The sequence below is a fragment of the Prunus avium genome, chromosome 1 (genome assembly GCF_965620075.1).
Source record: "Prunus avium chromosome 1, drPruAviu1.hap1.1, whole genome shotgun sequence".
NCBI classification, from domain to species: domain Eukaryota; kingdom Viridiplantae; phylum Streptophyta; class Magnoliopsida; order Rosales; family Rosaceae; genus Prunus; species Prunus avium.
In genome coordinates this window covers 19,352,376-19,380,300 of record NC_142284.1, presented here as the reverse complement: position 1 = coordinate 19,380,300, position 27,925 = coordinate 19,352,376, and the positions used below count along the sequence as shown (strand labels likewise).

At 36.3% G+C, this 27,925-nt stretch overlaps 1 protein-coding gene and 2 pseudogenes across 6 annotated transcripts; all 3 read left to right on the top strand.

Moving 5' to 3' along the window:
• Positions 1-1,975: 1,975 nt before the first annotated feature.
• On the top strand, positions 1,976-4,406 carry LOC110772968 (cell division cycle 20.2, cofactor of APC complex pseudogene; annotated as a pseudogene). 2 transcript variants are annotated; one of them, XR_015833073.1, is made up of 2 exons: positions 1,978-2,249; positions 2,677-4,405. The product of XR_015833073.1 is annotated as a cell division cycle 20.2, cofactor of APC complex pseudogene, transcript variant X2 (transcript). The 2 variants fall into 2 exon arrangements; XR_015833072.1 differs by having other exon boundaries at positions 1,976-4,406.
• Positions 4,141-4,821, top strand: LOC110772969 (uncharacterized; annotated as a pseudogene).
• A 16,691-nt stretch (positions 4,822-21,512) lies between these two features.
• Positions 21,513-27,654, top strand: LOC110772973 (protein FAR1-RELATED SEQUENCE 5-like). 4 transcript variants are annotated; one of them, XR_002529182.2, is made up of 5 exons: positions 21,513-21,652; positions 22,347-22,771; positions 23,518-23,735; positions 25,208-25,343; positions 27,255-27,654. XR_002529182.2 is itself a non-coding variant. In XM_088247609.1 (4 exons), coding segments are annotated over exons 1-3 (630 nt in total). In that variant the 5' UTR covers positions 21,513-21,651; the 3' UTR covers positions 23,722-23,735; positions 27,255-27,654. The 4 variants fall into 4 exon arrangements, 2 of the variants coding, with proteins under 2 accessions (XP_088103735.1, XP_021833156.1); XR_002529181.2 differs by having other exon boundaries at positions 27,250-27,654; XM_088247609.1 differs by lacking the exon at positions 25,208-25,343.
• Positions 27,655-27,925: the final 271 nt, after the last annotated feature.

Sequence of the window (27,925 nt, the reverse complement as noted above, 5' to 3'; positions counted from 1 at the left end):
GGAGTTCTTAGAGCCACTATTATATTTTTTTTTCTTCTTTTTTTGTTTGGTATTATTTCTAGCTAGCTAGGATCTACCATCTCATGTAGTTTAATGGTTTAATAAATATTTTCTCAACCCTGTAACCGAAAGAAAATAATTTACTGGCTTATCTAATAATATTTTTTTTAGTTGTTAATTTTTACAGTTTTTTTAATTAATGATAGACTGATTTATAAAATAAATATTAAATATTAAAAATAATGGTAATTATTTTCTGAAATTTAATGCGGGTAGAAGAAACATAATATAGGGAAAATAAACTTTTGTAAAGTACAGTTTGCCTTTTATTTTTTTTATTTTATTACAAGGGAGGGGGATTTCTCACACACACACAATTATGATGTCGCTGATGCTTTTTTTTTTTTAATTTTTTAAATAATACCAAAATAGACTAAACTAGAGGTGGGCGTGGTCCGGTCCAGTTCGGTTTCCACCTTACATGTCACACCCTGAAAACCCAATCACGTGACAATGGCACGTGCATCGAGAATCTCGAGAATACAATGCCCAATCGCCAGTGCGTCATACTCCCAAGTATTCTCGAAACACATTAAGCCCTTTTTTTTTTATAAAAAGGGGCCTAAACCCTGAACCCTAAATCCTAAACCCTAAACCCTAAAAGGGGGTTGGATTAGAGTTTTATTGACAGTAGAAAAATAAAAATATTTAAGTTGAAATACTTTATTCAAAACCAACCCACAAGGTTACAAACAAGTTTGAGAGTAACCTTAGATACATTTGTGAAACAATAAGCTCAAATCACAACCCCGTAATTTACAAAGAAAATCTCACAAAGGTTCAATTCACTGAAGCCACTGCTGTGGGGAAGCTCAAGAATAGCGAGTGCACCCCTGCTGATCTATGCTACTCACTCCAGGTAAACTTTGGAATCAAAGCTATTTTGATGGGAAAATGGGTTTTAGCAAATGGGACTTATCAGGAAAAAAGAGCGACAAAGAATTTCCAATTTAATAAACTCTCTGCAAGCAAAAGAGGAAGAATGATTTCTGTAATGATGGACTACTTCATGATTTATTTAATTTTATTAATTTGGTTCAGGAAAATGTGTTAGCAATGCTCGTGGAGATAACGGAGCGTGCAAAGGCACATTGTGACAAGAAAGATGTCCTTATAGTTGGCGGTGTAGGTTGCAACGAACGCTTGCAAGAGACGATGAGAAGTATGTGCTCTCAACGGGGTGGAAGGTTGTTTGCAACTGATGATAGGTATTGTATTCTTACTACAATTATTTAAGTGAAAATTAATCACAGACATATTATCAAATTCACCAAAATTAGATCAGTAAACTCTTCCCAAATGGAGCTCTGAATGTCTTCTCCTAATCGATTCTAGGTCTATACAAGAAACTTTGTGCAACGAGTCCGGGTTTTTTCATCTCAAAATTTCATTTTTCTCATTACGTTATGTACGAGCATCCATTTGTATTTCAAAATACCTACAGGAGTTATATTCAATTGAGATTTTAATTTATTGTTTTGAAGCTTAAAATGTGAAACTAACTAGATTAATTGGGTTTTATTGAAATAATAGAAAATCTTTTTTTTTTAGCCTTTTATTATTTCAACAGTTTAAGCATTCATACGATCTAATTCCACTCACCAACAATGATAAAATACTAATTTCAGGATCAGGAATGAAGCATTGATAAAATACTAATTTCAGGATCAGGAATGAAGAAATAATCAAAGGCATGGCATGTGCAGTGACGATGTTCAGAAAGAAAAAATTTAACCAGAAAGAAAATCAGCGACCCAGATAGTAAGTCTGCATCTTGTTTTCTAACCATTTTTCTTTCAACCTGTAATCAAATAGCACAACTCATCTAGGGGAGAGAGAGAGAGAGAGAGAGAGAATACGCGTCGAGTACGCGTATTTCACTCCTGAAATACACGTATTTCACTCGTGAAGTACGCGTATTTCACGAGTGGGATACGCGTATTCCACTCGTATTCCACGCGTAGTCTACGCGTCAGACATACGTATATATACCTCTTTTCAAACCCGAGTTCAATTTTCTTCGATTAGTTCAATTTTCTGAGAATACGTATACGATTCCGCTTTGGGCTAACAATTGAGGTGGAATTGATTGAGCATCGGTGAGTGTGGGCAGGCGAAGAAACCAATCGAAAGCCTCAGCTCAATGCTTTGTTCGGAGGCAATTTAGGTCCCGTCGTATCGATAATTCGGTTAGTTAAACTCAGTTTTTTTGTGTGTATATTTTTCTGCAAAAATTTTGAATTGACAAGATCTGAGCCCTGTCTGCGTTTCTATTGTCTTTAGTTAAATTTTATTTCATTTAGGGTTTCTACGGGAGCTTAGTTGGATTTGAAATTTGTATATGCTTTTGGTTGTGCTTCAATTATACTGATTTTCGACTGCTTATTATCTGTGTCTCTCATATTCTCTGTTTTTTTTCAAGTTTGATTTCTTAGGGTTTCTACAGGATCTTAGGATTTTGGTTGTTCTAAAGGAAAATCTGCTTCAACTATACTGATTTTTGACTGCTCTCTCTCCCTGTTTATTTATCTGTGTGTCTCATATTCTCTGTTTTTTAATTTTTAATTTTTGGGTTTCAAATTTGCAAACATAACAATGAGTACCTTGAGGTCACAGTCTAGGTGGTGCCCTCTTGAACAACAGCTTCTTCAGAAAAGGAATTCCCGAGAAAATTGGGACCGGTTCATACCAAACCGGTCCGCCATGGACTTTGATTATGCATTTTACATGCTTACTCATCAAGGTAGTAGTACTAGGAAAGGTAAGGCAAACCCACCTAGATATGGAGAAGGCTATCGGAAGCTGTTGGCTGAGGCCATGAACATGAACCGCAGTAGAATTCTTGCTTTCAAGAATAAGACTCCTCCCCGTGTAGAGCTCTTCCCAAGCAACTTCTCTTCGGATAAACATACAGAATCAAACCCCCCTAAGGCACAAAGAAGATATATTTCTCAAAGTGCAGACAGAACACTTGATGCTCCCGACCTTATGGATGATTACTACCTTAATTTGTTGGATTGGGGAAGCTCCAATGTTCTTGCAATAGCTCTTGCAAACACAGTTTATTTGTGGGATGCTACCGATGATTCTACTTGGGAACTGGCCACATTTGAGGATGAAAGGGGACCTGTTACCAGCATCAATTGGGCTATTGATGGACGCCAGATTGCCATTGGACTGAACAATTCCGAAGTAGAGCTATGGGATACAACGGCCAGTTCTCATGTGATAACCTTGAGAGGTTGCCACCGATCGCGAGTAGGCTCACTGGCATGGAACAATCACATTCTTACAACTGGAGGAATGGATGGCCGCATCGTTAACAATGATGTAAGAATTGGATCACACATTGTTGTTGAGACATACAGAGGACATGAGCAAGAGGTTTGTGGGCTTAAATGGTCGGCTTCAGGCCAGCAATTAGCAAGTGGAGGAAATGATAACCTACTCCATATATGGGACAACAGATCATATTCACGAACACAGTGGCTTCACAGGCTCCAAGATCATACAGCTGCTGTAAAAGCCCTTGCTTGGTGTCCTTTCCAGAGAAATTTGCTAGCTTCTGGTGGAGGCGGGAATGATGATCGGTGCATAAAGTTCTGGAACACTCACACAGGTGCATGCCTGAACTCTGTTGACACTGGCTCTCAGGTTTGTGCTTTGCTGTGGAATATGAATGAACGAGAGCTGCTTAGCGCACATGGGTTTACTCAGAATCAGCTTACTCTTTGGAAATACCCATCAATGTTTAGAATTGCAGAACTCACTGGTCATACTTCTACAGTCCTTTCTATGGCTCAGAGCCCAAATGGTTGCACAGTAGCATCAGCAGCTCATGAAACACTGAAGTTATGGAATGTTTTTGGGGACCCTAAGGAGGTTAAACCAGCTCCCAAAGCTGATCCTGAGCCTTTTGCCCATTTGAATCGTATCCGCTGATCAAACTTTGCCAGTTCCATGGAAATTAAGCCACCCGGAATATATTGCAGACAAGGTTCATAAAAAGTATATGTGAGTCGAACATTTTGGACTTTGTTTGAATTTCCTTTTGATTCACAGAGTGTGCCTTCTACAAGAATGAAGAAGATGATAGCTCTAGGGTTTGAGGGTTCAGCCAACAAGATTGGTGTTGGGGTTACAATTTTGTCAAACTCACGCAACACATACATTACCCCTCGCGGCCAAGGGTTCGTTCCCGCTAAACTGCACAGCACCATCTCCAACACGTTCTCCTGCTGATAAAATCTGCTTTGGAAACTGCCCAAATAACGCCCGAGGAAATTGATTGCCTTTGTTACACCAAGGGTCCTGGCATGGGAGCACCATTACAAGTTGCTGCCATTGTTGTTAGGGTTCTTTCACAGCTTTGGAAGAAGCCCAATGTTGCAGTTAATCATTGCAGTGCACATATTGAGATGGGAAGGATTGTGACAGGTGCATATGATCCTGTTGTGTTGTATGTCAGTGTGGGAACACACAGGTAATTGCATATAGTGAAGGGAGGTATCGAATCTTTGGAGAGAACATTGATATGCTGTTGGAAATTGCTTGGATGGATTCGCCGGGGTATTAACACTCTCCAATGATCCAAGACCTGGATATAGCAGGTATTTGAATGTGGTATGTTTTGTTCCATTGAAAGAGTACAAGTTGAAATTGGGCATTCATGCGTTGTTTTCTTTCTTTTTCTTTTTCTTTTTTTTCTGTGGAATCCTTTTAAGATGTTATCATAAAGATGCAACAATCTAAGCAACAAGAGAGATTTAACATGCGTGGTCTGAAAATGATAATTCTAATATCTGAACTTATATGATTCAGCATTTTCTTCTACTAGAGTAGTTCAGTCAAATCTTATTGAAGGTGAAATCGTCCTCTTCCTTTTTGCCTAAGGTGGCCTCTAGTTTTAGAAAAAGTATTGAGTTGCCATATATTTCACATGGTAACTGTTCATAGATCTTATTAAAATTGAAGAAATCTGATTTGGAGTTTTCTTCCCTCTTGCATTGTGGGACTGTTTTTTTTTTAAAAAAAAAAACTTTTCTGAAATTTGAAATGCTGCCGATATGATTTCTATATATTTTGTTTTGGTCTGTAAATGGTGAATTTGAAATGTATGAATCCATGATGGTCGGGTAGTTGATTATTTTTTTAATACATGTATGGTTCCACAGCACAAGATATAAAGTAATAATCACAGTTTCTCTAATTTGGGTTCGTTGACTGCTTTAATTTTAGTACTGATTTCAGCCAAGATGGTAGTTAAATGTTGCTTTGTTGATGACTAATGAGTTACAATTTCCTACTTACAAGATTACATTTGAGCAATCTTTTCATAAAACAGACTTTGGTATATGTAATTAATTTTGAACTTTAAAAGACGGTGTGTGCAGCAGCAGCAGCTAGTTGTTTTAGCTATATGATGAAAGTTGTAGCCATTGAACCTCATTATGAAGATTGCAGCCATTACCAATTTACCTGATGTAGAAGAAGCTTGATTCTGTTGGTCTTTAATTTACGTGATGCATCAATTCAACGAAACAATTATTGGAATACATGAACAAATTATATTACATGAATGCTTCTGTTGGATTTTTTTTTGGGTTGAAAGTTCCTTTTATTCTTGATTCGCATGTGGTTCTTGATTCACTGTCAGACTAATTCAATATCTGGAATTTGAAGCCCTATTCCAGCATTTTATTTATGAACTATTTCAAACATTCTTCTGTGTAATTACCCCAACATTTAGGAGGAACCGGTTGGGGGATGCGTATGTTCAGACTTTCTATATAGTAAGGGTGCCCTTATGTTTCCTACAGAATAAACTTGAATGTTTGATTATTACAAGTTACTTTATATGTAGTTTAGCTCTCGTTGTCAAAAATAATATATTAAAGTTTAATGGAACACAATTACCCATTATCTTTTTTTAATTCTAAAATAAATTTTAATTTTTTTTTAAAAAGCCTATCGCAGGCGCGGAGTTGTAATAAATGCGCATTGTTAGTGGCATGTTTTCATAGTACACATTTTGTGTGGCCTAAAAACTATTGTACACACCAAACGAGGGAACAAGCCTAAAAACTATTTTTGGTTACCTTACCCATTATTCCCAAACACTACGACGGGAGTCATTAAATCCCATATCCTTGAATGAGCTTAGGAATGACCTTTTCCAAGAATCCATTTTAGGAAACAAAAGAATGCTAATAAAAGTGGTACGATTCAAATCTAACATAACAACTCCCATAAATAACGCATCCACCTCTAAATCCATAACTCTGAACTAGAAGTTCACTTATGGCAACATTTAGGCACTTCTTACAATTAACGTCAGAAAGATCCCTAGTACATTCAATTGCACCTAAAAACCTAATTTAGTTAAATAGTTGTAGCGTTTGAGTAGCATACAAAGATGTAAGAGCAACCTTTGAACTTAACTGGGTAAACAACGTATAAACTCATAAACTCTTGTTTGAATCAACGTGGGATTATCAATTAACTTGGTATTAGTCACATAAACCCTGTTATTGATGTCACTTATACCAAAAAAAATTGGTATCTGACTACTCTAATAGGCAACCCACCATCCAAATTATAGCTCCTCATTTAAGAAAGCAATGCTGGCGAAGGTGTACTCCTGCTCTGCTGAGGCAAGCTTTAAATGATGCATAGCTCTTCTTGCTCGATATTTTCCAACATTGAGCTAGTGCATATAGAGAAGAATTTTGATCTCTTAGGAGACGAAGCGAGGTAGTCTTCTAAACCCATGTCTCGACGTGGGTTTTGATATCCAGTGTATGCTGGATTCATAACCTAAATAAAAATTGAAGTCCTAGCCATGTGATACAATTAAGACCACCAAACAACAGACTGGACCCATGTCCATTTTAATTGAAAAAGTCTCATCTAGTCAAGTCCACCAAACGGGGCTTATAGAGTTGGATGTGACGTTGATGACTCCACTTTGGTATCTAGAGTCTTGAATTTCGTAAGATAATACTTGAATTAGTAATGTATTCAAATTATCCTCATAATACCCCTTAGTTGGAAACTCTACCTGATTGAAACAACTATGCCCCAAAACATGAGGTACAGTATTTCCACAGGTACCTCATTGGAGAAAAAGAAATATTATAAACTATTATAACGAATGGGGAAGGGAATAGAACTTGAGTCCATGGCACTAACTAACCGCATTTGCACTTCATTTGTCCTTAAAATAATAGAAAAGCAACAAGACTAAACAATCATATATATATATATATGATTTTATATGGATATTTTTTCATAAAAATTGATTTAGGGATTTTTTTAGAAATGTCACCTGAACTTATACATCAATTTCAATTTGTCACCTTAAAGAAAAATTTAAGCAAAATGTCATCTTAAGTTTTCAAAATCCATGATTTGTCACCTAACTTTAACATCATCCAATTTTCCATTCATTTTGAAAGGTATTTTAGTCTTTTCAATATGTAAACCCTCTTTTTTATATAATTTAAATGTAAAGCTATATAAACCCTCTTGCTTGGAAAGACTAAAATACCCTTAAAAATGGATGGAAAATTGGATAATGTTAAAGTCATGTGACAAATTATGAATTTTGAAAACTTAAGGTGACATTTCGCTTAAATGTTTCCTTAAGATGACAAATTAAAACTGATGTATAAGTTTAGATGACATTTCTACAAATATCCCTTGATTTTATTGTCCTAGAACTACATATGACCTGATCCCTCGAAGGGTTATACCACACTAGGTGCAATATCGCTCAAATCCTATCTGGGTGCGTGAGTCAAGCCAAAAAGTCAGGCCGTGTAGGTGAAATACTAAACTCGGGTACTGTTCAGCCGATTCAGTGGGATCGTTTCTGGGTCATCAAACCACTTCAGCAAATGTGTGAAATCTTGAATTTCTTTTCCAATCGCGATATGGAGTAAGAGATCGTGTGGGTTAGAAACTGGTGTTGAATCGATCGGAGCCACGATAGTCAAAGACGTGAGGAGCTCCAATAGGGTCAAAGATGTGATCTAGTCAATGGTGCATGGGTATGAGTTCGACGTTGCAAGGGTTCGAGCAGCGGCAAGGCTAGATTATGGGTGTTGATAATGGTTGATGATGAAAGTTTCAATGGAGGTAATACGGTGTACGAAGGACAGTATGAATACGAGATGCTCGCGGGCTTCACGAAGCTACATGGTGTTCAAGAGATGGGATCGTACGCGCTCCGAAACCAAGTTGAAATTCAAAGTTTTAAGAATAATTACAGAAAGATAAATGAGGTAAGTTAGACTTTGTCCTAATTCTCTACTAATTATATAATTATCGCGACATTCACTACCAAAATGCAAAGAAAAAGAATTGATAATCTCACTTTTGATCTGGGATAAATCGCCCACAATGGGGAATTTATTCACCTCCAGCACCCTCCAAATGCTTCGACTGGTACCCAACAAAAGCAGATTCTAAATAAAATGAAAAGACAATATATTATTGATCAGGTAAGATTAATTTATTCGCGATGCTTTTATTCATTGGCTATGTGCTTAACCGAATAACAGTAAATAGGGACAACCTTATTATCAAGGCTGCTCCACGTTACGTCATCTTCTCTACGTCAAGAGAAACTAAAATAGCAGTCCACTTAAATTGATTAATAATTTTTTATTGAGAAAATTAATAGATGCTTCCACACTTAGTCATGCCCACTAAGACTACTATATAGATGCTTCCACACTAAGTCAATGTCATGCCCACTAAGACTTCTATATAGATGCTTCCACACTAGGTCATGCCCACTAAGACTTCTATATATATACAAAGGGCACATTACGTAATTCTCAAGTAAGATCACAAAGTACTTCAAATAAAATACAACAACATATTTTCTATGGCGAAGATTGGAGGCGTAGTCATGGAGAAAATTGGTGAAGCTTCTCAATGGATTGCATCCAAAATCAAGGATTTTCTTCAGTATTTGTCAAACAAGGCAACAGAGCTTCTCAACGTAGCACGGCGGTTTTTCGACAATTTTTCGGAGGAATTCAAAGAAGCCCTTGTGAAATCTAAGTGCGTTATTGACGACACTATAGCGAAAGCAATGGAGCTTATGAGTAAATGGACAGATGCGGCCTGCAATTCGATCATTGAATTGAAGAATTTGGTAGCTTCAATGCTGAAGCTGATGCTAGACCTTTTTCATAGGGGCCTGAAGAGATTTCTTAGTTTGATGAAAGAATTTGTGAGAAAAACAAAAACCAAGTGTGTGTTGTTTACTGCGTTGTTTACTGCGAGAGGGAAGTTAAGAGACCTATACTGTCTGACAAAAGGGCTTTCAGAGTTGCTTAATATCATATTGGCTGTTAAGCCAATTGTTTTGGCTTCTGTTGTCTGTGAAGCTGTTGTGCTCTACAAAAAGAACCCTCAAATGACCCTTGCCGAAATGAAGTACGGGAATATATTCAAGAATTTCACGGAGGACCAAAGGAAGGCTATTGTTTTTGTTTATACTTCGATCAAAGTCATGTTTAGCTTTTTACTCTGATGAGGTGTTTTTGAGAAAAATATTTAGGTTATAAAATAATGAGTTCTCAATCTGAGTTGGTTTATGGAATGCATTATAATTTAATGGAGTTCTTAGAGCCAGTATTAAGGTTTTTTTTTTTCCTTCTTTTTTTGTTTGGTATTATTTCTAGCCATCTCATGTAGTTTAATGGTTTAATAAATATTTTCTCAACCTTGTAATCGAAAGAAAATAATTTACTGGCATATCTAATAGTGTTTTTTTAAGTTGTTAATTTTTACAGTTTTAAAAAAAATTAATGATAGACTGATTTATAAATAAAAAGTAAATATTAAAAATAATTATAATTATTTTCTGAAATTTAATGCAGGTAGAAGAAACATGAAGTTCTGAAATTTTCTTTTATTTTATTTGTTTTACTATAAGGGGGGAGCTTTAGTTTTAAAACACAATATAGTTTACTAATTTGGAAGATAGGAATACAATTTCATCTAATTAGCATAAGGCCAAAGACCAAAATGTAGTACCTAATTTTAAAAAAATATCATTTAAAAAATATCAAAATTACACACAATGCCACTTCTTCTAAGGCAAGCATACTATGCCACATGTCCACATTCAGCCACCCGCCGCCACCGACCACCTGCCACAGCCGCCGCCGCCAAGCACCTCCACCGCCAAGGCCGGATGCCCGCACCGCCAACTAGCAACCGCCGGCCTACCACCGCCCATCGCCGGCCTACCACTGTTTGCAGGGGACCAACTCCGGTGCCGTTTAATTTATTCACCTTTAAAAAAAAAATTTTCTATCATTGAAGGGACTTGAACCTTAACCCTCAAAGGAGGAGGGCTCACTCACAAACCACTATACCAAACTTGATTTTGTAATATTTATTCAATTATACAATATTTATATAAACAATCAACGGTTTTTTTTATTAAAAAAAAAAAAAATCATTTCAACACATATTCACACAAAAACTGCAAATAAAAACAAAAACTGCAACAAAAATAAAATGTAGATATCAATTATGTAAAACAAAAACAAAAATAGCAACAAACACAAAAATTAATTTTATATAGAAGCAAAATAGAGGAACCAAGATGAAAGTACTAAAATGGAAATTGCGATGCAGAAACAGAAACTACAATGTAGAAGTGGAAACTGCAATGCAAAAACGGAAACTGCAATGCATAAATAGAAACTGCAATGCAAAAATGGAAACGCAATGCTGAGTTTGGGCAAAAATGCTCAGCTGGAGTTAAACAAAACAAAACAATATATTTTTTTTTTAATTCAAGACTTGTTGGGAGAGGGGGAATTAGACTGAACACCACCTAGAATGTAATATAGGTTATTCATGTTTCTGTTTTCTGCATTGCAGGTTTCGTTTTTTGCATTGTAGGTTCCGTTTTCTGCAATGCAGTTTCTGTTTTCTGCAATGCAGTTTCCGTTTTCTGCATTGCAGTTTCCATCTTCTCTTGCCCACCCAATTCCTCATCTGTGTAGCCTTTACTCTTTAAATTGGTGAGGTTGAAGACCAAGGAAAGAGCAAACATCCAATTGTAATTACCAAAACTGCAATGCAGTTTCTGAAACTGTAATGTAGTTTGTGCAAAACTACAATGCAAAACCTGTATAAAATTTCACTGAACTAAAGCTTAAACGATATTGCAAAATATCATATGATAGTGATGGCATCAACCATTTCCAAATCAAGACAAATGCATAGTAAGTGAGCTTTATAATAAGAAGTTGCAGCTAAATTAGATCATTGCTTGACCTCATTGAGGCATTTAATCGAACATTTGGTGGGTAATTTGTAAGGCTAATGTAGATCCACCCCTACTGAAAAATAAAGAAATATAATGCTACAAGCGGAAACGAAAAATAGAGACATGGAGAAACTCAGACCTCAACCCTTAGGTATAACAAATCAAGACTTTTAATAACATCCTTTTCTTCCTGTAAAAAGGTCATAAATACCTAAAATCAATAAGCTGGAAAGTGGGAAAAAGAACAATGAGGAAATGTGAGAGATTAACGACGAAAATGTTATTATAGATTATCTATAACATTAGACTGATCCGAAACTACTCGTTAGTTTGAGTTTGCTGATCTCAAGCTATCAGTAAGGCTGGCCAGTTTATTGAAGCCAACTACTAACTTATAGGATATGAAAATAACAACTTCATTTCTAGCATTAAATCAGTCTTTTAATAACTATCCTATACCAATCTTGTGAAAAGAAATATATTACATTTTTCTTGACCAGAATTTTGATATTATTTTCCATTGCAAAACTTTGAAATCTGAGCTATGCTTAAAACCTTAGACTCACATATGGTACTGAAGATAAATGTTGCTATGCCCGGCAATAGACTGATATTAACGAGGAAAATGTTAAAGACACTCCCACGATCAACTTACATCACGTCGAGCGAGGTCAAGACGATTCCATATGACCATCAAAGCAAGTTCAATCAATTCTCCTTTCTCAGCATCTTCCTCAATTTTCTGCATATATTACATAATGAACATCAATTAACCCACAGTCTGAGCTGAAGTAGGAAATTTCAATAAAGCATGCATAAGGAATTGAAAGTGTTCACGGTTTTTTATATTACCTTTTCCGAGCTTTCCGAACATCTTCTTCCGGATAACCCTTCAATCTCATGCCAATTTCACGATACTCTTCAACCTTTCTTTCCCCCTCTTCGTCTTCCTCTTGACGTACGTCTTCGATGCAACTCCTTTGTTTTCTCCCTTTGCAGAGCCGCAAGTCAAGCAACTTGAGAATTTCATCGCAGGTGAAGGCCGTAGTTGTCATTGTTGCGGAGAGCGAGAGAGAGAGATCGAAGAGCATCTCCACCCATAAGGGCTAAGTCTAGGGCAAGGGCAAGCAAGGGCTGCCACTATTCACGTGAATAGTGTCAGCCTTGCCATTTGTGGTTCCACCCATGAGGGCTAAGTCTAGGGCAAGTGTAAGGCAAATACTATTCATTGTACTTTATTTCCTATTTTTTTATACTTTAAACCATTAATTTTGATAATCTTTTGTAATTAAATTTTCGGATAAGATTTTTGGTTGTCATGTGTCCATTATTTTTCAGAAAAGATTTTCGGATGAGAATCTCGATTGCCACGTGTCTTATTCCAGATAAAATTTTCGGATATTCATTAAAAAAAATTATAATCTCATATTTCAGATAAGATTTTCACCTTCTAAAATTGTGTCACGTGTCCCATGTCAGATAAGATTTTCAGATATTTTAAAAAAAATTATAATCTCATATTTCAGATAAGATTTTCACCCTCTAAAATTTTGCCACGTGTCCCATGTCAGATAAGATTTTCAGATATGTTTAAAAAATTATAATCTCATATTTCAGATAAGATTTTCAGCCTCTAAATTTGTGCCACGTGTCATCTCTATCTTCTGAATCCCTCTATAAAACTACACCATCAACTTATACCTCACACACCATCTCTTATCTATTCCTTCATTTCTCAAATTTTACAAAACACTTTCTACTCTCAATGTCAAACTTGAGGAGGGTGTTGGAGAGGCAACATAAACAAAGGGAAGAAATCCGGTGTAGACGTGCTGAAGAAGATCGGGATGCCGATGAAGAAGAGAAACAAATGCTTGCAGCAGTGGTGTGTATGCTTAATCAATTAGGGCAACACCGTCGTCGTGCCCCGAATGTGGACAGACGTAGGGAGTCTCGGGATAAGAATCTCTTGGAGGATTACTTTATCCCAAATTCGTTATATCCTGAATATAAGTTTCAAGAGAGATATAGAATGCAACCACATTTGTTCCAAAAAATCATGCATGATATTTGTAATTACGACACATACTTCATTCAAAAGCATGATGCTATTGGAGTTTTGGATCTTATCCCGGAGCAAAAACTTACAGCTGCTTTGTGGATGCTTGCTTATGGGGCATCTGCAGAGCAGGTGGATGAGATTGCAATGATGGGAAAATCTACTATCCTAGAGTGCTTGGTGAGATTTTGTGATGCAGTGGAAAATTTGTACACGAGGGAGTACCTTCGCAAACCCACGCTGAGGGACCTGCAAAGGCTTCTAAAAAAAGGCGAGGATCGAGGTTTCCCATGAATGATTGGAAGCATCGATTGCATGCACTAGCAGTGGAAGAATTGTCCTACTGCTTGGCAAGGAGAGTATGGGAATCGGAATGGCCAAAAAAGTATAATTTTGGAGGCCGTAGCTTCATTCGACACTTGGGTTTGGCATGCCTTCTTCGGGGTTTTCGGATCTTAGAATGACCTCAATGTCCTTGGTCAATCCCCGGTGTTCGACAAGGTATTGCGAGGTCATTCCCCCCAAGTCACGTACCAAATCAACAATACCGTATACTCTGGTGCGTACTACCTTGCCGACGGAATTTATCCTAGGTGGACGACATTCGTGAAAACAATTCCAAATCACCAATCCGAGAAGGAAAGAAGCTTTGCTTCCTTTCAAAAAGGTTGCAGGAAAGACGTGGAGAGGTGTTTCAGTATCTTGCAAGCTCGTTGGGCAATTATTAGGGGTGCTGCTCGGATGCTAGATGAGGAGGTGTTGCGGACTATTATGATGACTTGCATCATCCTCCACAACATGATTGTGGAGGATGAGTATGACTACGATGCTCCAGAGGTGTTTGAACCCGATCCCATGAACACGGCGTTGACAAGAATATATGAAAGGCCGATGGGACCAAATAGACTACCAATGGAGCCTGAACGTTACTTCGGGATGGTCGATTCAACAACCCCATGATTGATCGTTATCAAGAAATGCAATCTTCATATGTTCACAAGAGACGTCAAGTTGACTTGATCGAGCACTTGTGGGAGATGAAAGGTAATCACAATGGATGAAGTCAAGATTAGTGCTTTGTTTGGAATTATGCTTTGTTTTTAATTATGCTTTATTTTGTGTGTGGTGTTTTTTGAAATTATGCTTGTTTTTATTATTATGCTTTTATGTATGGTTTGTTTTGTGTGTTGTTTGCAATAAATTAAGGTTTGTTTTTAATTAATCTTTGTTTTGATGCTCAAATGTTTTTAATAAATAGTCATATTATTTAATGCTTTTTTTATTGAATAAAAAGGAAACAATACAACAAATTAAAGGATAATACAACAATACAACAAAACAACATATGGCAAAGGTGTTTCAATACAACCTAATGGTTTTCATCATTTAACCAATCCGTATTGCTAGGTTCGTCATCTTGGAAAAGTTTTCTTCTCATCACATTCCTTCGTCTTAGCTTCCAATAGGCCTTTGTTTCAGGAGACATATGGCTCGTATCCATGGCCATGATTTTCATCTCTCTATCCTCCATGTCTTTTTCTTGTGCCTGCTGCTGTTGAATTGCAAATGCTTCCTCTCGTGCCATGTCCAATTCATCTCTTTTCAAGTCTCTCTCAATTCTTAGTGAGGTGTTCTTAGCTATTTGCTCCAATAATTGTATACATTCATTGTTCGAAGTGCCACCTCTCTTGGCCTTTGCCGCCTTTCTCCCAATAGGTCTCGGCGGACGTGGGAGTGGTGACTCCGTTTCCATTGGGGAGTCCAATGGCGAATCGGTTGATGGCGAATCGTGGAGCGGCGTCTCATTCAACACAACCGGCGGACCGGTGGGAATAATTTTGAATCTCGAACAATCCTTCACAACTTCCCAACATTGGAAATGCATGAAACTTTTTTTGCCTTGCCCCATGGCACCGAACCACATTTGTGCTTGTATGATCTATTAAAAATAAATAATTGGAAGTGCAAGAAAAAAATATTACAAATGCAAGAAAATATAAACTATTTTGAAATGCAAGAATAAAATTAATTATGCAAGAAAATATAGACAAATTGGAAATGCAAAAAGAAAAAAAAAAGATTATGCAAGAAAAAGAAATAGAATATGCAATATAAAAAAAAGTTACATTAAATTGATTAAAATGGCAATTATAAATATTTTACCTCATCGGATAGATTTTGACCGCTTCGAATGTTCTCCCTTGCTTTTGTCAAGGCATTTCTCCATTTCCCTAACTCTTTATTCAGAATTTTCTATCTACTGGACAAGGCCATTTCGGTCCGAATGGAACCCAATCTTTGACAAAATTCTCCATGAATTTTGCTCCACATATGATGGAAATTCATCTCATTGCCCATGATAAGGTCATGACTAACGTTCACCCAAGACTAACACAGCGCAATATCTTCCTGAGTTGCCCACGAGCCTCCAGCTTCGACAGAAGATGCCATTTGTTTTTTTTTTTTACAAATGAAAAGTAGTAGAAAAATGTGAGTGGAGAGTAAAAAATATTGGAAGGAGAAGAGTTTGTATGGAGAATTGGTGTGGAAAGTGAAAAATGTGAGTAGAGAGTAAAAAATATTGGATGGAGAAGAAATTGTATGAAGATTTGGTGTGGAAAGTAAACAAAATGGTTAGGTATTTATAGGGAAAAAATACATAATTTTTTGGTATTTTTTTTTTTAAATTTCAGAATTTTTTCGATTTTTTTTGCAATTTTTTTAGCCAAAAAAAGAGGACCATCGGATTTCTGGAAAAAAACCGATCGGAGAGTCCCAGTTGCGACACGTGTCACATGCCCGTTGGAGTCTGTCAGCGCGCGGAAGTCAAATTTTTTTACCGTTGGCGCGTGTAATTCACGCGCCAATGGTAAAAAAAATTTGAATTCCTTCGCATTGGCGTCATCGCCCTCGGGCTGAAGCGCGTGTAATTCACGCGCCAACGGTAAAAAAAATTTGAATTCCTTCGCGTTGGCGTCACCGCCCTCGGGCTGAAGCCCAGGCGAAACCTGCCCTTGGGCTTGCCCGGGCTGGTGGGACCCAGGGCTTGCCCGGGCTTGAGGCTGCGCGTTGGAGCTCCCTTGGGCTTGCGAGGGGGGCCTTTTGCCCTGGTTTGGTGCAGCGCTGGAGCTGCTCTAATCTTATCAAAAAGGGAAACCAATGAATCTGGGTCAGGCTTTTAAACAAAAAGGATATAATTGTCTTTTCAATAATTAATATAAGGTGGGCCAACAAATTTGGGCCTCTCTTTGACAAAATCTAAAACAAAATTTCATTCCTAGGTATTAAAACCCAAACAAAAATATTGTTTGTCTCAAATACTAATTAGTAAAGATAGTTATGTCTAATAACTCATTTTTCTTTTATTTTATTTGGGCTTTTTATCACAAATGGTCCTTCACGTTTACGAAATTATTACGAATGGTCCTTGAGGTTTTTTTGTGACACTAATAGTCCTTAACGTTTGGGTTTTTTTTATCACAAATGGTCCCTGCCGTTACAAATTCTGTTAAGTGTGATGTGGAAGATAAGTGGAGCCCACATGTCCAATCACATTGTGACATGTGGATAAAAAATAATTAAATAATTTTTTTAATGAAAATTCGAATTTTTTTTATGCAACTTTTCATCCCCCTTCTTACTCCGTCTCTCTCCCCCTCTGCCCTCGCTCTCCACCCTTTGCTCTCCTTTCTGTGGTTCTGCTGTTGGGTTTTGTTATGTTTGAGTGGTTTTCTGATGTTTGGTTTACAATTACTGTGATTACATTTGCAGGGCATATAGATCACTCTGCTAGAGTGATGCGTGTTATTACATGGAATCGTTCTTTTAGAGGAATTCCAAATGTCGATGATGGCAAGGATGACTTCGACTCAGAAGAGCATGAAACTCAAGCTAGAGTTTTGGATAAGTTGCTGGCATGGGAGAAAAAGCTATATGACAAAATCAAGGTACTAAAAAACTTAATCAGTTTCGTTTTGCTATCATTGTGATAGAGAAACTGTGTGAGAAATAGATAGAGAGGTTGTGCATTCAGGTCTCAAAGGTTCTAACTATTTAGGGCTCCACTGATATCAATATTTTGGTTTAATTACTACATTGTTGTACACAATTTCATGAAAATGTATATCTTATATTTTTTTCTTGTAGGTGGCAGTGGCAAAGAAAAAAACAGAGGGAGAAGAGATGGAGAGCAAAGGGTGGAGAGCGAGGGCAGAGGGGGTGAGAGACGGAGTAAGGAAGGTGGATGAAAAGTTGCAGAAAAAGAAAAAAAGGAATTTTCATTAAAAAATTATTTAATTATTTTTTATCCACATGTCGCAATGTGATTGGATATGTGGGCTCCATTTATCTTCCACGTCACACTTAACAGAATTTATAACGGCAGGGACCATTTGTGATAAAAAGCCCAAACGTTAAGGACTATTAGTGTCACAAAAAAACCTCAAGGACCATTCGTGATAATTTCGTAAACGTGAAGGACCATTTGTGATAAAAAGCCTGTTATTTGTTTTACTACAAGGGAGGGGGATTTGTCACACACACACAATTATGATGTCGTTGACTTCTTTTTTCTTTTTTTTAATAATACAAAAATAGACTAAACTAGAGGTGGGCGCGGTCCAATCCGGTTCGGTTTCCACCTCACATGTCATGCCCCGAAAACCTGGTCACGTGACAACTGCACGTGCCTCAAGAATCTCGAGAATACAACGCCCAATTGCCAGTGCGTCATACTACCAAGTATTCCCGAAACACATTAAGCCCTTTTTTTGTGTGTAGTTAAAACGGGTTGAATCAGAGTTTTATTGACAGCAGAAAAATAAATATTTAAGCTAAAACATTTTATTTAAAACCAACCCACAAGGTTACAAACAAATTTGAGAGTAATCTTAGATACATTTGTGAAACAACAAGCTCAAGTCACAACCACGTAATTTACAAAGAAAATCTCATGAAGGGTCAATTTGGATAACTTGTCCAAAAGAAAAGACAAGATAGACTCAAAAGACGGGAGTTGACAAGCCACAAGCTACTGCAAGACCGTCGTCCAAGATCCTCACCAGTCATGTACATAGTACCTACAAGATCTAATGTAGATGTGAGCATCACTTACGTCTATTTGCCCCCAGTTGGGAGACCTCCAACGAGGTTTAAAAGTATATAGCGGAAATAAAGAATAAATATAGTTGGATCCAATTTCGTCTTAAAAACCAAAATCATAACGCACAACAACATAAATAGATGTTTCACTTACTTTCAATAAACCAAGGATGCTCATACAACTTTTTAAAACCAAATTTGAGGATATCTAGTAACATTTTTTTGATGACTGATCCTTGTAGGCCAACTACCCATACGACCAATTTATCCAGATCAGGTGGCACGGTAGCGAGAGTGTCCATTTCAAAGGTTATACCACATGGACTATCCTCATCTAGGGAATGGGTCTTGGAATAGTCGGTCCTTACAACCGCCTCCGGAGGTTTAGGGAACCAAAACCCAAGGTGGTTGCTATGCCCTCTTCACTCTCAGGTCATCTGGAACACCGTTAACGCATGAAGCCGGTGCCCATCACATAATAAAACCACACAACAATGACATCTAAAATTCATGCATATTTCTCATGCAAGCATAACTACTACTTCATACATACAAGAAAATACAAGTCTGGGTTTAATGGTCCCCTTATTTGGAGTCCAATGATGTTGCATGGTCCCACAAGATTCGTCACAACACAACAACGTTGTCAACACCACGCTTGAGTAAAAGAAGTTCCTAGCCCACAATAAAACACATGTTACTATATAATCCTTATATAGTAACCAAGTATTCACAAATTCCTCTTTAACTTCCTTTTATTACTTCTTAGATCCTTGAGACTTTTATAATATCACTTAGGTACTCAATTAAACAAGAATTGCACTTCTGTCACACTTAAATCCTTACCTCAATCCTCTGTATTGATCTAAAATGAACAATATGGAGGCTTCCAAATAGAACAACCACCAAAACAACACTTGGAGACAAGAAAGAGAAGCTTGTTTCTGTTGTACTACATCCGAGAGGCCTAAACTTCTTGGATAGCCACCATTTTTGGATATATTGTAGAAAACTGAAAACTGAGCAACATTCATGAACTGCTGTGATCTGAGTAAGAGAAATCGACACACAAGAGTGAGTAAAGTGTTATATAGTCAAAATAGCAGAATAGATGATTAGCTAAACTTTAACAAGGTTTCGGGTGGTTAGAGAACTCCAATGGTTAGGAATTTTGGATATGTTATATTTCTCTAACTGAAGAACAATGCTTATGAAGAACGATTTGTCGAATGAGCAATAGAAATTGACATGCAAGGGGGACTCCGAGCCTACATAAACACAACAGACAAGGATGAACAGGTTACACTTAGATATGTCTTAAGATGACTATATTTCTTCAATTGACATGCAAGGGGGACTCTAAACCTACATAAACACATTAGACAAGGATGAACAGGTTACACTTGCATATGTCTTAAGATGGCTATATTTCTTGGATAAAGCTCAACTCTTCATAGATGATTGCCAAGACATAGATAAACAACTTTGATGAAGGGAATGAAAGCCATTAGATAAGGGGAAGGCTACATGCAAGAGTGAATAAATTCACACTAGTGTGGAACCACTAGACAGAAAGAAAGAGAAGACTAGTCTCACCTTGAACACGATTTCAGGTAGATAGACATCTCCCATTACCTTGAATGTTGGATATGTAATAGCTCTCTAACGGGGGAACACACAGCTCATGCTTGGGAGACAAATGGATTAAAATAATGATGATGGAAGTTGAGGTGGCGTTGGATGAGGGACTTTAGGTGTAGGAATTTACTGCCTAACCCCAAAATCTCTCCACCTATCACCGAATTACACATCCTATCTTCCATTCAATTTCAAGCCTAATACTTAATCCAAAATCATGCTTAAAATTATCTCCTAAAAATTCAATACAACCACAGAAAAATCACAACTTATTTACTAAGCACCTCAAAATATATCAAGGTCTCACATCACACCAAAACCAGTGCAGTTTGGTCCAATTTTGGTGAAAAAAATTTATTAAATTGTCGGTTCGGTTTCAATCGATTTCGGTTTAGTTTCTAGTTTTTCCAATTTTGGACCATATATTTTTTTATAAAATTATTTTGTTTTATAAATTCCAACAAAATTTTTATTTTTTGGGCTTAAAAATTCACAAATTACCCAATTTCATGCCAAGAGAAGTGATTGGACCTAAGGAAAAGAGATGTGCTTGGAAGTTGGGCTTGGAGAAATACTAGTTATGGGATTAGAAATTTAACATTGGACTTAAATAATTAAAAAAGTTAAAGATAAACAGCCAGTCCGGTTCGATTTAGTTTTGTAAGGTGTGAAACCGGCACAGGAATTGATTTGAACTGGTCTGATTCGATTCTGTGTCGAAGTCAACACGGTTTTTTTTTTTTACTTCTGATTTTTTCAATCCGGTGTGGCTTGGTGCTCCGATTTTCCTGTCTCGATGCCTACCCTTAGTATGAACTAGAGAAGGGATTGGTTCTTCAGGAGAAAGACTTTCGTGAAACGGGGATAACACATGCGTGATAATACTTTTGCCGTTGCAACTAAGGGCCCATTTGATAGCCATTTCAATTTTAGTTTTTAGTTTTCATTTTTTGTGTTAGAATATAGAGGAAAATGAGAGTGAGGATGAGATTGAGAGAGGATGATAGGGGAGGATGGGAGGGAAGGGTAATAAAAGTGAAAACAAAAACTTGAAAATGAAAATAATTTTAAATATATTTCAGTTTTTTTGTTTTTGTTTTCACTTTTGTTACTCCTGTCTTCCATCCTCCCTCTTAATCTTCCCTCTCAATCTCATCTTCACTCTCATTCTCACTTTCATACTCCTTCTTTTCCCTCTATATTTAGCTCAAAAAATAAAAATAAAAATTGAAATAATTATCAAACAAGAGCAAAGGTTTTTTGTTTTTTATTTTTTAATTTTTAATTTTCTGTTTTTCAGATACACCATAAATTAGAACTTAAGACGACTAGTCTGGAAGTAACAATTTGCCTTTTAAGTTGGCCTGACGTGGTCTATGTTTTCGAAAAAGAAAAAGATCAAACAAAGCACTCACATTTTGAAGCCTTTACGAGCCAACGGAATTTTCACTCCCGACCGGAAAACGAAGATCTACTTAGCTTGCTCGAATCAAGTAAGCGCTCGATTCCTAATCATAAAACGAAGAATACCCATTTGTTCTGACTCACTCTTACTGAAACCCTCCTTTTTTTTTGGCCCTTTATGGTCAGTTTGTTGCCTTGTCAGTCATGCAAGTTCATACCTAAAGACTGAATCTGGATCAAAATTTTGTTAAATTCTAATTGGTTTTAATTGTTTGGGCTTTCCTGTTGTATTATTTCATAATTCGGTTCTCATTTCATGCGTTTATTTTTCTTTTTTGCACTGGGATTGAAGAACGTTAGTTGGCTGCTGCTTTGTCACTGTCAAATGCGTAAAATTTTTAGTACTATTAATGGTTTAGTTGCTACTGTCTCTCTTTTATTGGGTGTGGGATGTAATTTAGTTTGCGATGGCTGAAAAGTTAGATTTGTCATGGAATTATATAAGGTATATAGTGTTTATAATGTATTTCTATTGTGCTCACCACCTGTTTGATAAAGTAACTAAGAAACGAAAAGTTTTATTTGGTTTATAACAATTGAATAAAAACAGGAACAAGCTTGTTTTGGTTAGTTAGAATCATAAAATCATAAACGGGGAATCTCACCCATTTCCTCAAGTTGCCTGTTGTTTCAACCAAAAATGTAGTCTTTATTCTTTTGTTAAACAGTATATTGGTTGTGAATTTTGGGCTTCGAAAATAAATAACAGAAAATGTCTGGCAGTGGATTCGGATGAGGGGGCTAGAGCAGTGGAGAGTTCTTCCTCACAGGCACTGGTTTTATATGAAGCAGATTCCATTTTGGAACCTTATGAGGGTATGGAATTTGAATCTGAAGATGCTGCCAAGATATTTTATGATGAGTATGCACGACGTGTTGGATTTGTCATGCGTGTGATGTCATGCCGTCGATCCGAAAGAGATGGTAGGATTCTTGCCCGTCGACTTGGGTGTAATAAGGAGGGCCACTGTGTTAGTATTCGAGGTAAATTTGGGCCAGTTCGAAAACCACGAGCGAGTACAAGGGAAGGTTGTAAGGCAATGATTCACGTGAAGTATGATAAATCCAGTAAATGGGTGATTACCAAATTCATAAAGGATCATAATCATCCACTTGTGGTGTCCCCACGTGAAGCTCGTCAAACAATGGTGAGTATTTTTCTCATATTTAGTAACATTCAATAACTCCTATAAATAATTAAACTTCCAGTGTCTTGGGGTTATTAATTTTCCAGGTGGTGTACATTTTAAGATGTGAGAAGTTACACTTACTCTCCTTTTAGAAACAAGTCTTATATTTGTATCCTGAGTGTTCCTTCAGAAATAGAAAAATATATATGTACTCCTTATTGAGGTTATGATTGTGTTTTTCCCATGTGGCTCTTAAATTCTAATTTTGCTTGCTTCTAATAAGATACCCTGCAAAATTTGATGAGTATCAATAATTTTAGAAAAAAGAAAATTAAGTAATGTGTTATAATTTCTTTCTTACAGCATATCTGTAGCTACAAACTGCTAACAATCCCTTTTTAAATATGAAGATAAAAAAAAAAATAGTGATATTATCCTTACCGACAATGTGAAAGCCAATGGTAAACTGCATCATCATTGAGGTGTTTTATTTAAATTTATTTTATATTTCGATAAGGGCTTCTTCAGGAGGTAAAATTTGGTTCAGGCAACCCTACTGGCTGTTTATAGCAGGAAAATGGTAAAATACAGCTCAGACTAGGAACCTGTTTTGTATTACCTTTGAAGACAAGTTGATGAATATGTTGTATTGATCCCAAATTAGGTCTAAAGTTTCTGTACTCTAATATCATTTATAGTCTCTACATTCAAGCATCAGATATGATCTAAGTCATGTCTTTTGTGTGTTGTGCTTTCTTCTGTAGGATGAGAAGGATAAGAAAATTCAAGAATTAACTGCAGAGCTTCGGAATAAGAAACGGTTGTGCACAACATATCAGGAACAGCTAACAGCATTTACGAAAATCGTTGAAGAGTATAGTGACCAGCTATCGAAGAAAGTTCAAAATGTTGTAAGCAATCTTAAAGAATTTGAGTCCATAGATCGGGAGCTTTCGCAACATAGATAGCCTCTGCATTGAGAGTGAGTAATTTGGCATGTTCTTTCAAAATTGTTTAGTTTTTTACTTGGTTTCTTTTAAAATTTGTGTTCCCAATTTCATCAATTAGGTTGTCGGAATTGATAGACACCGGCAATGACCTCTTTTGGAAAAGCAACCAACAAAAAGTACAATAGAATTTGGGGAAAAATTTAGCAAACTCCCCTGATCTGTTACCCTTGTTTCAAATTGCCTGCCGAATTTTCAATTTGGTTTTCAACCCCCTTAAACTTTCAAAATGTTCCAATGTAGCCCCAATTGTCAATTCTGTTACACTTTCTGTTGATTGTAGCCATGTGCCAAGCACATGATGAGTTTTTTTAAGGGTATTTTCGTCATTTGCTTATTTCTTCTTTCTCTTCCTCTACTTCTCTTTTATTTCTCTTTTCTCTCCTTTCTCTCTTTTGTCTTTCTCTACAATCTTCTCTGCCAAAAGCTGAATTTATTTTTCTAGAATTGGTTATAAATTCAGTCATGGTTGAATGGTGATGATGCTCGAACTAAGATTAGATTTGCCACATGGGCTAGGCTTGTTGACTGTTCCTTTCAGCCAAAATACCAATCAATCATTTTATGCTCGGTAGTCGGTTCCAAGTAATTTAGTAATCAAGCAAACAGTCAATAACTCAATCAAAATAAAACAATCTAAACCAAAAAAGAACAACCCGAGAGAGAGAGAGAGAGAGAGAGAGAGAGAGAGAGAGAGAGAAATATGACAAAATTACCCTGAATGTGCCTGGCATATGACTATTTCTGACTGAAACTTGGACGGAATTAACGGTAGGGGGCACATTGGAACATTTTAAAAGTTTGGGGTGCTGAAAACCAAATTGAAAGTCAAGGGTGCAATATGGAACAAGTTCAATAATTCGGGAGGAATAGCTAAATTTTTCCCTAAAATATGTAGGTTTGAAGTTTACATAAGTATCTGTTTGCTTTTTTATTGTTTTAGTCTTCTATTATAAGAATTGAAAAATAGATTTGAAAACCTACATCTTTTGGAAGTGTGATCTGATTGAATTATTTCATTTATTGTGAACTCTCAGTGTCGGTGAACTCTCAGTGTCGATCCCTGAAATGATGATCTGAAACTGCACTGAATAACCTTTCAAACCATTTAATACATTTAGGGGGAAAATAAAACTAATAAGAGAATTGAAAGAACTAACTTTTTGGTTCCATAGGCTTCCGTGAACAGTTCCTCATTTTAGCCCTCTTGAATGTTAAGGTTCTATGAGCTGTATCTCTTTTTTCAATGTCAGCTCAGAATCCTTTGAAATTTTAATTGACCTATCATTGCAGAGCTAGGAGTTCTCTCTTAACTGAATGTATTTGATTGTTGAAGTTCCATTAATTATGATTGGTTAATGCAATTAATCTTGAATTATGAGTTGAAAAGTTAATAGTACAATTTTCCCTTTATATGAATGCTGATGTGGCACATGTCTCTTTTTAGTTCCCAAAACTCTCCAATGAGGACAATTAATGGCTGGGCCCATGAGGCTGCCCTTGTAATTGCCTATGTTGCACGGATACAATACAAGATATGCGATATGATACGACAAGTCTACAAAAACTAAGATATGTATATGGTAAGGATACAACAATAAGATAATATATCTATATTTATATGTGAACTGTCTCATTTTCTTTTAATTATTCATGTTTTCTTTTGTTTTCTTAGTAGCCCTTAACATTCTACAGTACATTCAAGTTCTTTTTATCTTTATGAAGTAGAAAAAAAAGTCCAGAATGTTTTTGAATTAGCCTCACATTTCTGCTTTTCTTTTTCTAAAAAATTACAGAATATGCCCTCTTGTATTCCCTGCATATCACTTGCATATTCATCCCGTATCCAAAAGTCAAATGGATACAAATTTCAAGTAGTCATTAAGTAGCAAGGGCGTATCAGTATCAGCCACTCCATTCTTGAAATTTTTGTAGTATCCGTGCTTCATAGGATGCCTTGTTCAGCAATAGCTTAAGTTGCATTTAACATAGAAACTTTAATTAGTAATTACCATTGATGTAATCCTAACTATATGGGATTCATTTTTATTTCACATTCAATAGTTGTCTGCACTCCAGACTAGTGTACTTTAATATTGAATAGAACTTAATTTTAAATTTTTGCGATCTTCAAATTTTATACATGTTTTCTGCATGTGTATATGGTACACTCTGTAGGATCAATAGTAAAGTTTCAGTGTCAGGCAGTGAAGGACAGAACACTTGGGTCTTACCTATTTCTAACATTCATTGGAAAGCCTAAATAAGTTTTGTTTATTTGAAAATATATAAATATAAAATAACTAGTGCAGGGATGTGGTGTGCAACTTAGACCTGTATACCAATATCCCTAGGGTTGATGGCACTAGTCAAAATCAAGAGGGTTGTTAACCAATTGGGACTGTAATATCACCATATAAGGATGTGCTGTTGCATCGTTACTAGTTTCATATTATTCTGATATTTGTGGTTGTTTCTTCTTCTTTTTCCTTTTTGGGGGGAGTGGCTCTTTCTTTTTTAAGCGAACAATTCTGAAACATATATAAATTATGTTCAATAAATGTTGTAGTTCCAAAAATGCACATTAAAATTGGTACTCTTGAGTGAAGGTTCAGTTTTGGACGCTGTGTGCCAATTCAGCACTTGAGAGTCCTGTTTGTCCACAAATCATTGCCATACATACATTTTTGTTTGTGAATATATTTATAGAATATGCACATACAATACCAAAGTGACCCAAGAGAATACTTCGGAGTATGTGATGCTTGTGGTGTAATCATTATGTAATAGATGTGTGTGCGTGTCTGGTTTTCTTCGTATTATTATACTTGACTGGTATGTGTTGATAGTTTGACAGGCATGCATAAATAATATTTAACCCGGCAATTAGGTTCTTAGTTTCCAAATTTTTCAGTGTGTGGTTTTATTCGTGTTAATATATTTGACTGGTCTGTGTTGATTCAATTTGGTAGACTTGTGTAAAGAATATTTAACTTGGTGATTAGGTTCTTCGTTCCCGACTTTTTCAGCTTTTGATGTAATGTGCCTTTATTTGTTTCTCTTTTTATTGGCATCTCTTGTGTCTGTACTTTTCAATTAGTCTCTCTCTTAAACAACATTCATTGGTATCGTCTTCCCTTTTTAACTTTGCTTTCTTTTTTCTTTTTGTTTTCTTTCCCCTTTGCATCTTTTTTGAATTGTCTTATTCAATTGATATGAGGCCCAGCTTACCAATTTAATTAACAGGAACATGTTCTATGCTTAGAAATTAAATATTGAGTCTGAGATCCAAATAATCACTAATCCTTCTTTACGTGACTATTAGTTTCTTGCTTATCATAAATAGATTTTTGCAAGTTACAATTTGTCACAAATGCCACTATGAAGTTTGATAAGAATTTACTGAATCAGCTATGATATGATTATGATATCTAAGTCACTTGCACTCAGCAAGATGATGTCTTTAATCATCTTTTTTCATCATTCCAGTGCAGGCTGCAGTCATAGGAAGAATTAGTGACAGAAATTCAAGATGGCTTTGATTATGTAGACATGGAAGCTTTGATGGAGCTGCTTTATATGGTGATCCATCCAGGTTTATGGAGCTATTCACTTTAGTCATTCTGTGTAGCAACTTGAAAGCATTTCCAGGGTCTATGGGCATATTCTAAATGATGATAGGTAATATCGTATAGTAGTAAGCAGTGCCTAGTTGCCTTACACGTGGCACAGACATCTAGACATGGCAGATAAATTGTATCCATTTTGTAGTAGGAATATGCTTACATTTTATAATTGTGTAAACAAATTTGCCAGTACGTATAATCGATACCAGTAGGGATGTATTTACTTCTCATTTGCTTTTGAAATTGTGCTCTTTTGGCTCCAAGTAGCTATTTGGAGTTGCCATTCGTTAGCATGCTTATTGGTTAGATTGTTTACTTGAGCTATTTCCTAGGCTCTAATAAACAGAAAAGTTCTCAGCTAAAGTCCTTTAATAAGGTCTGTCAATTTTTTGTTTTTGTTTTTTTAATTTCCTGTTTGACTAATCTATTATAATGGAATTTAAGTACAGATCCATAGTTTCTCTCTAAAGAAATGCAAAAGTGGCCCATCGTTGTTATGCAACATTGTACAAAGATTTATAGTTTCAAATAATCTCAAA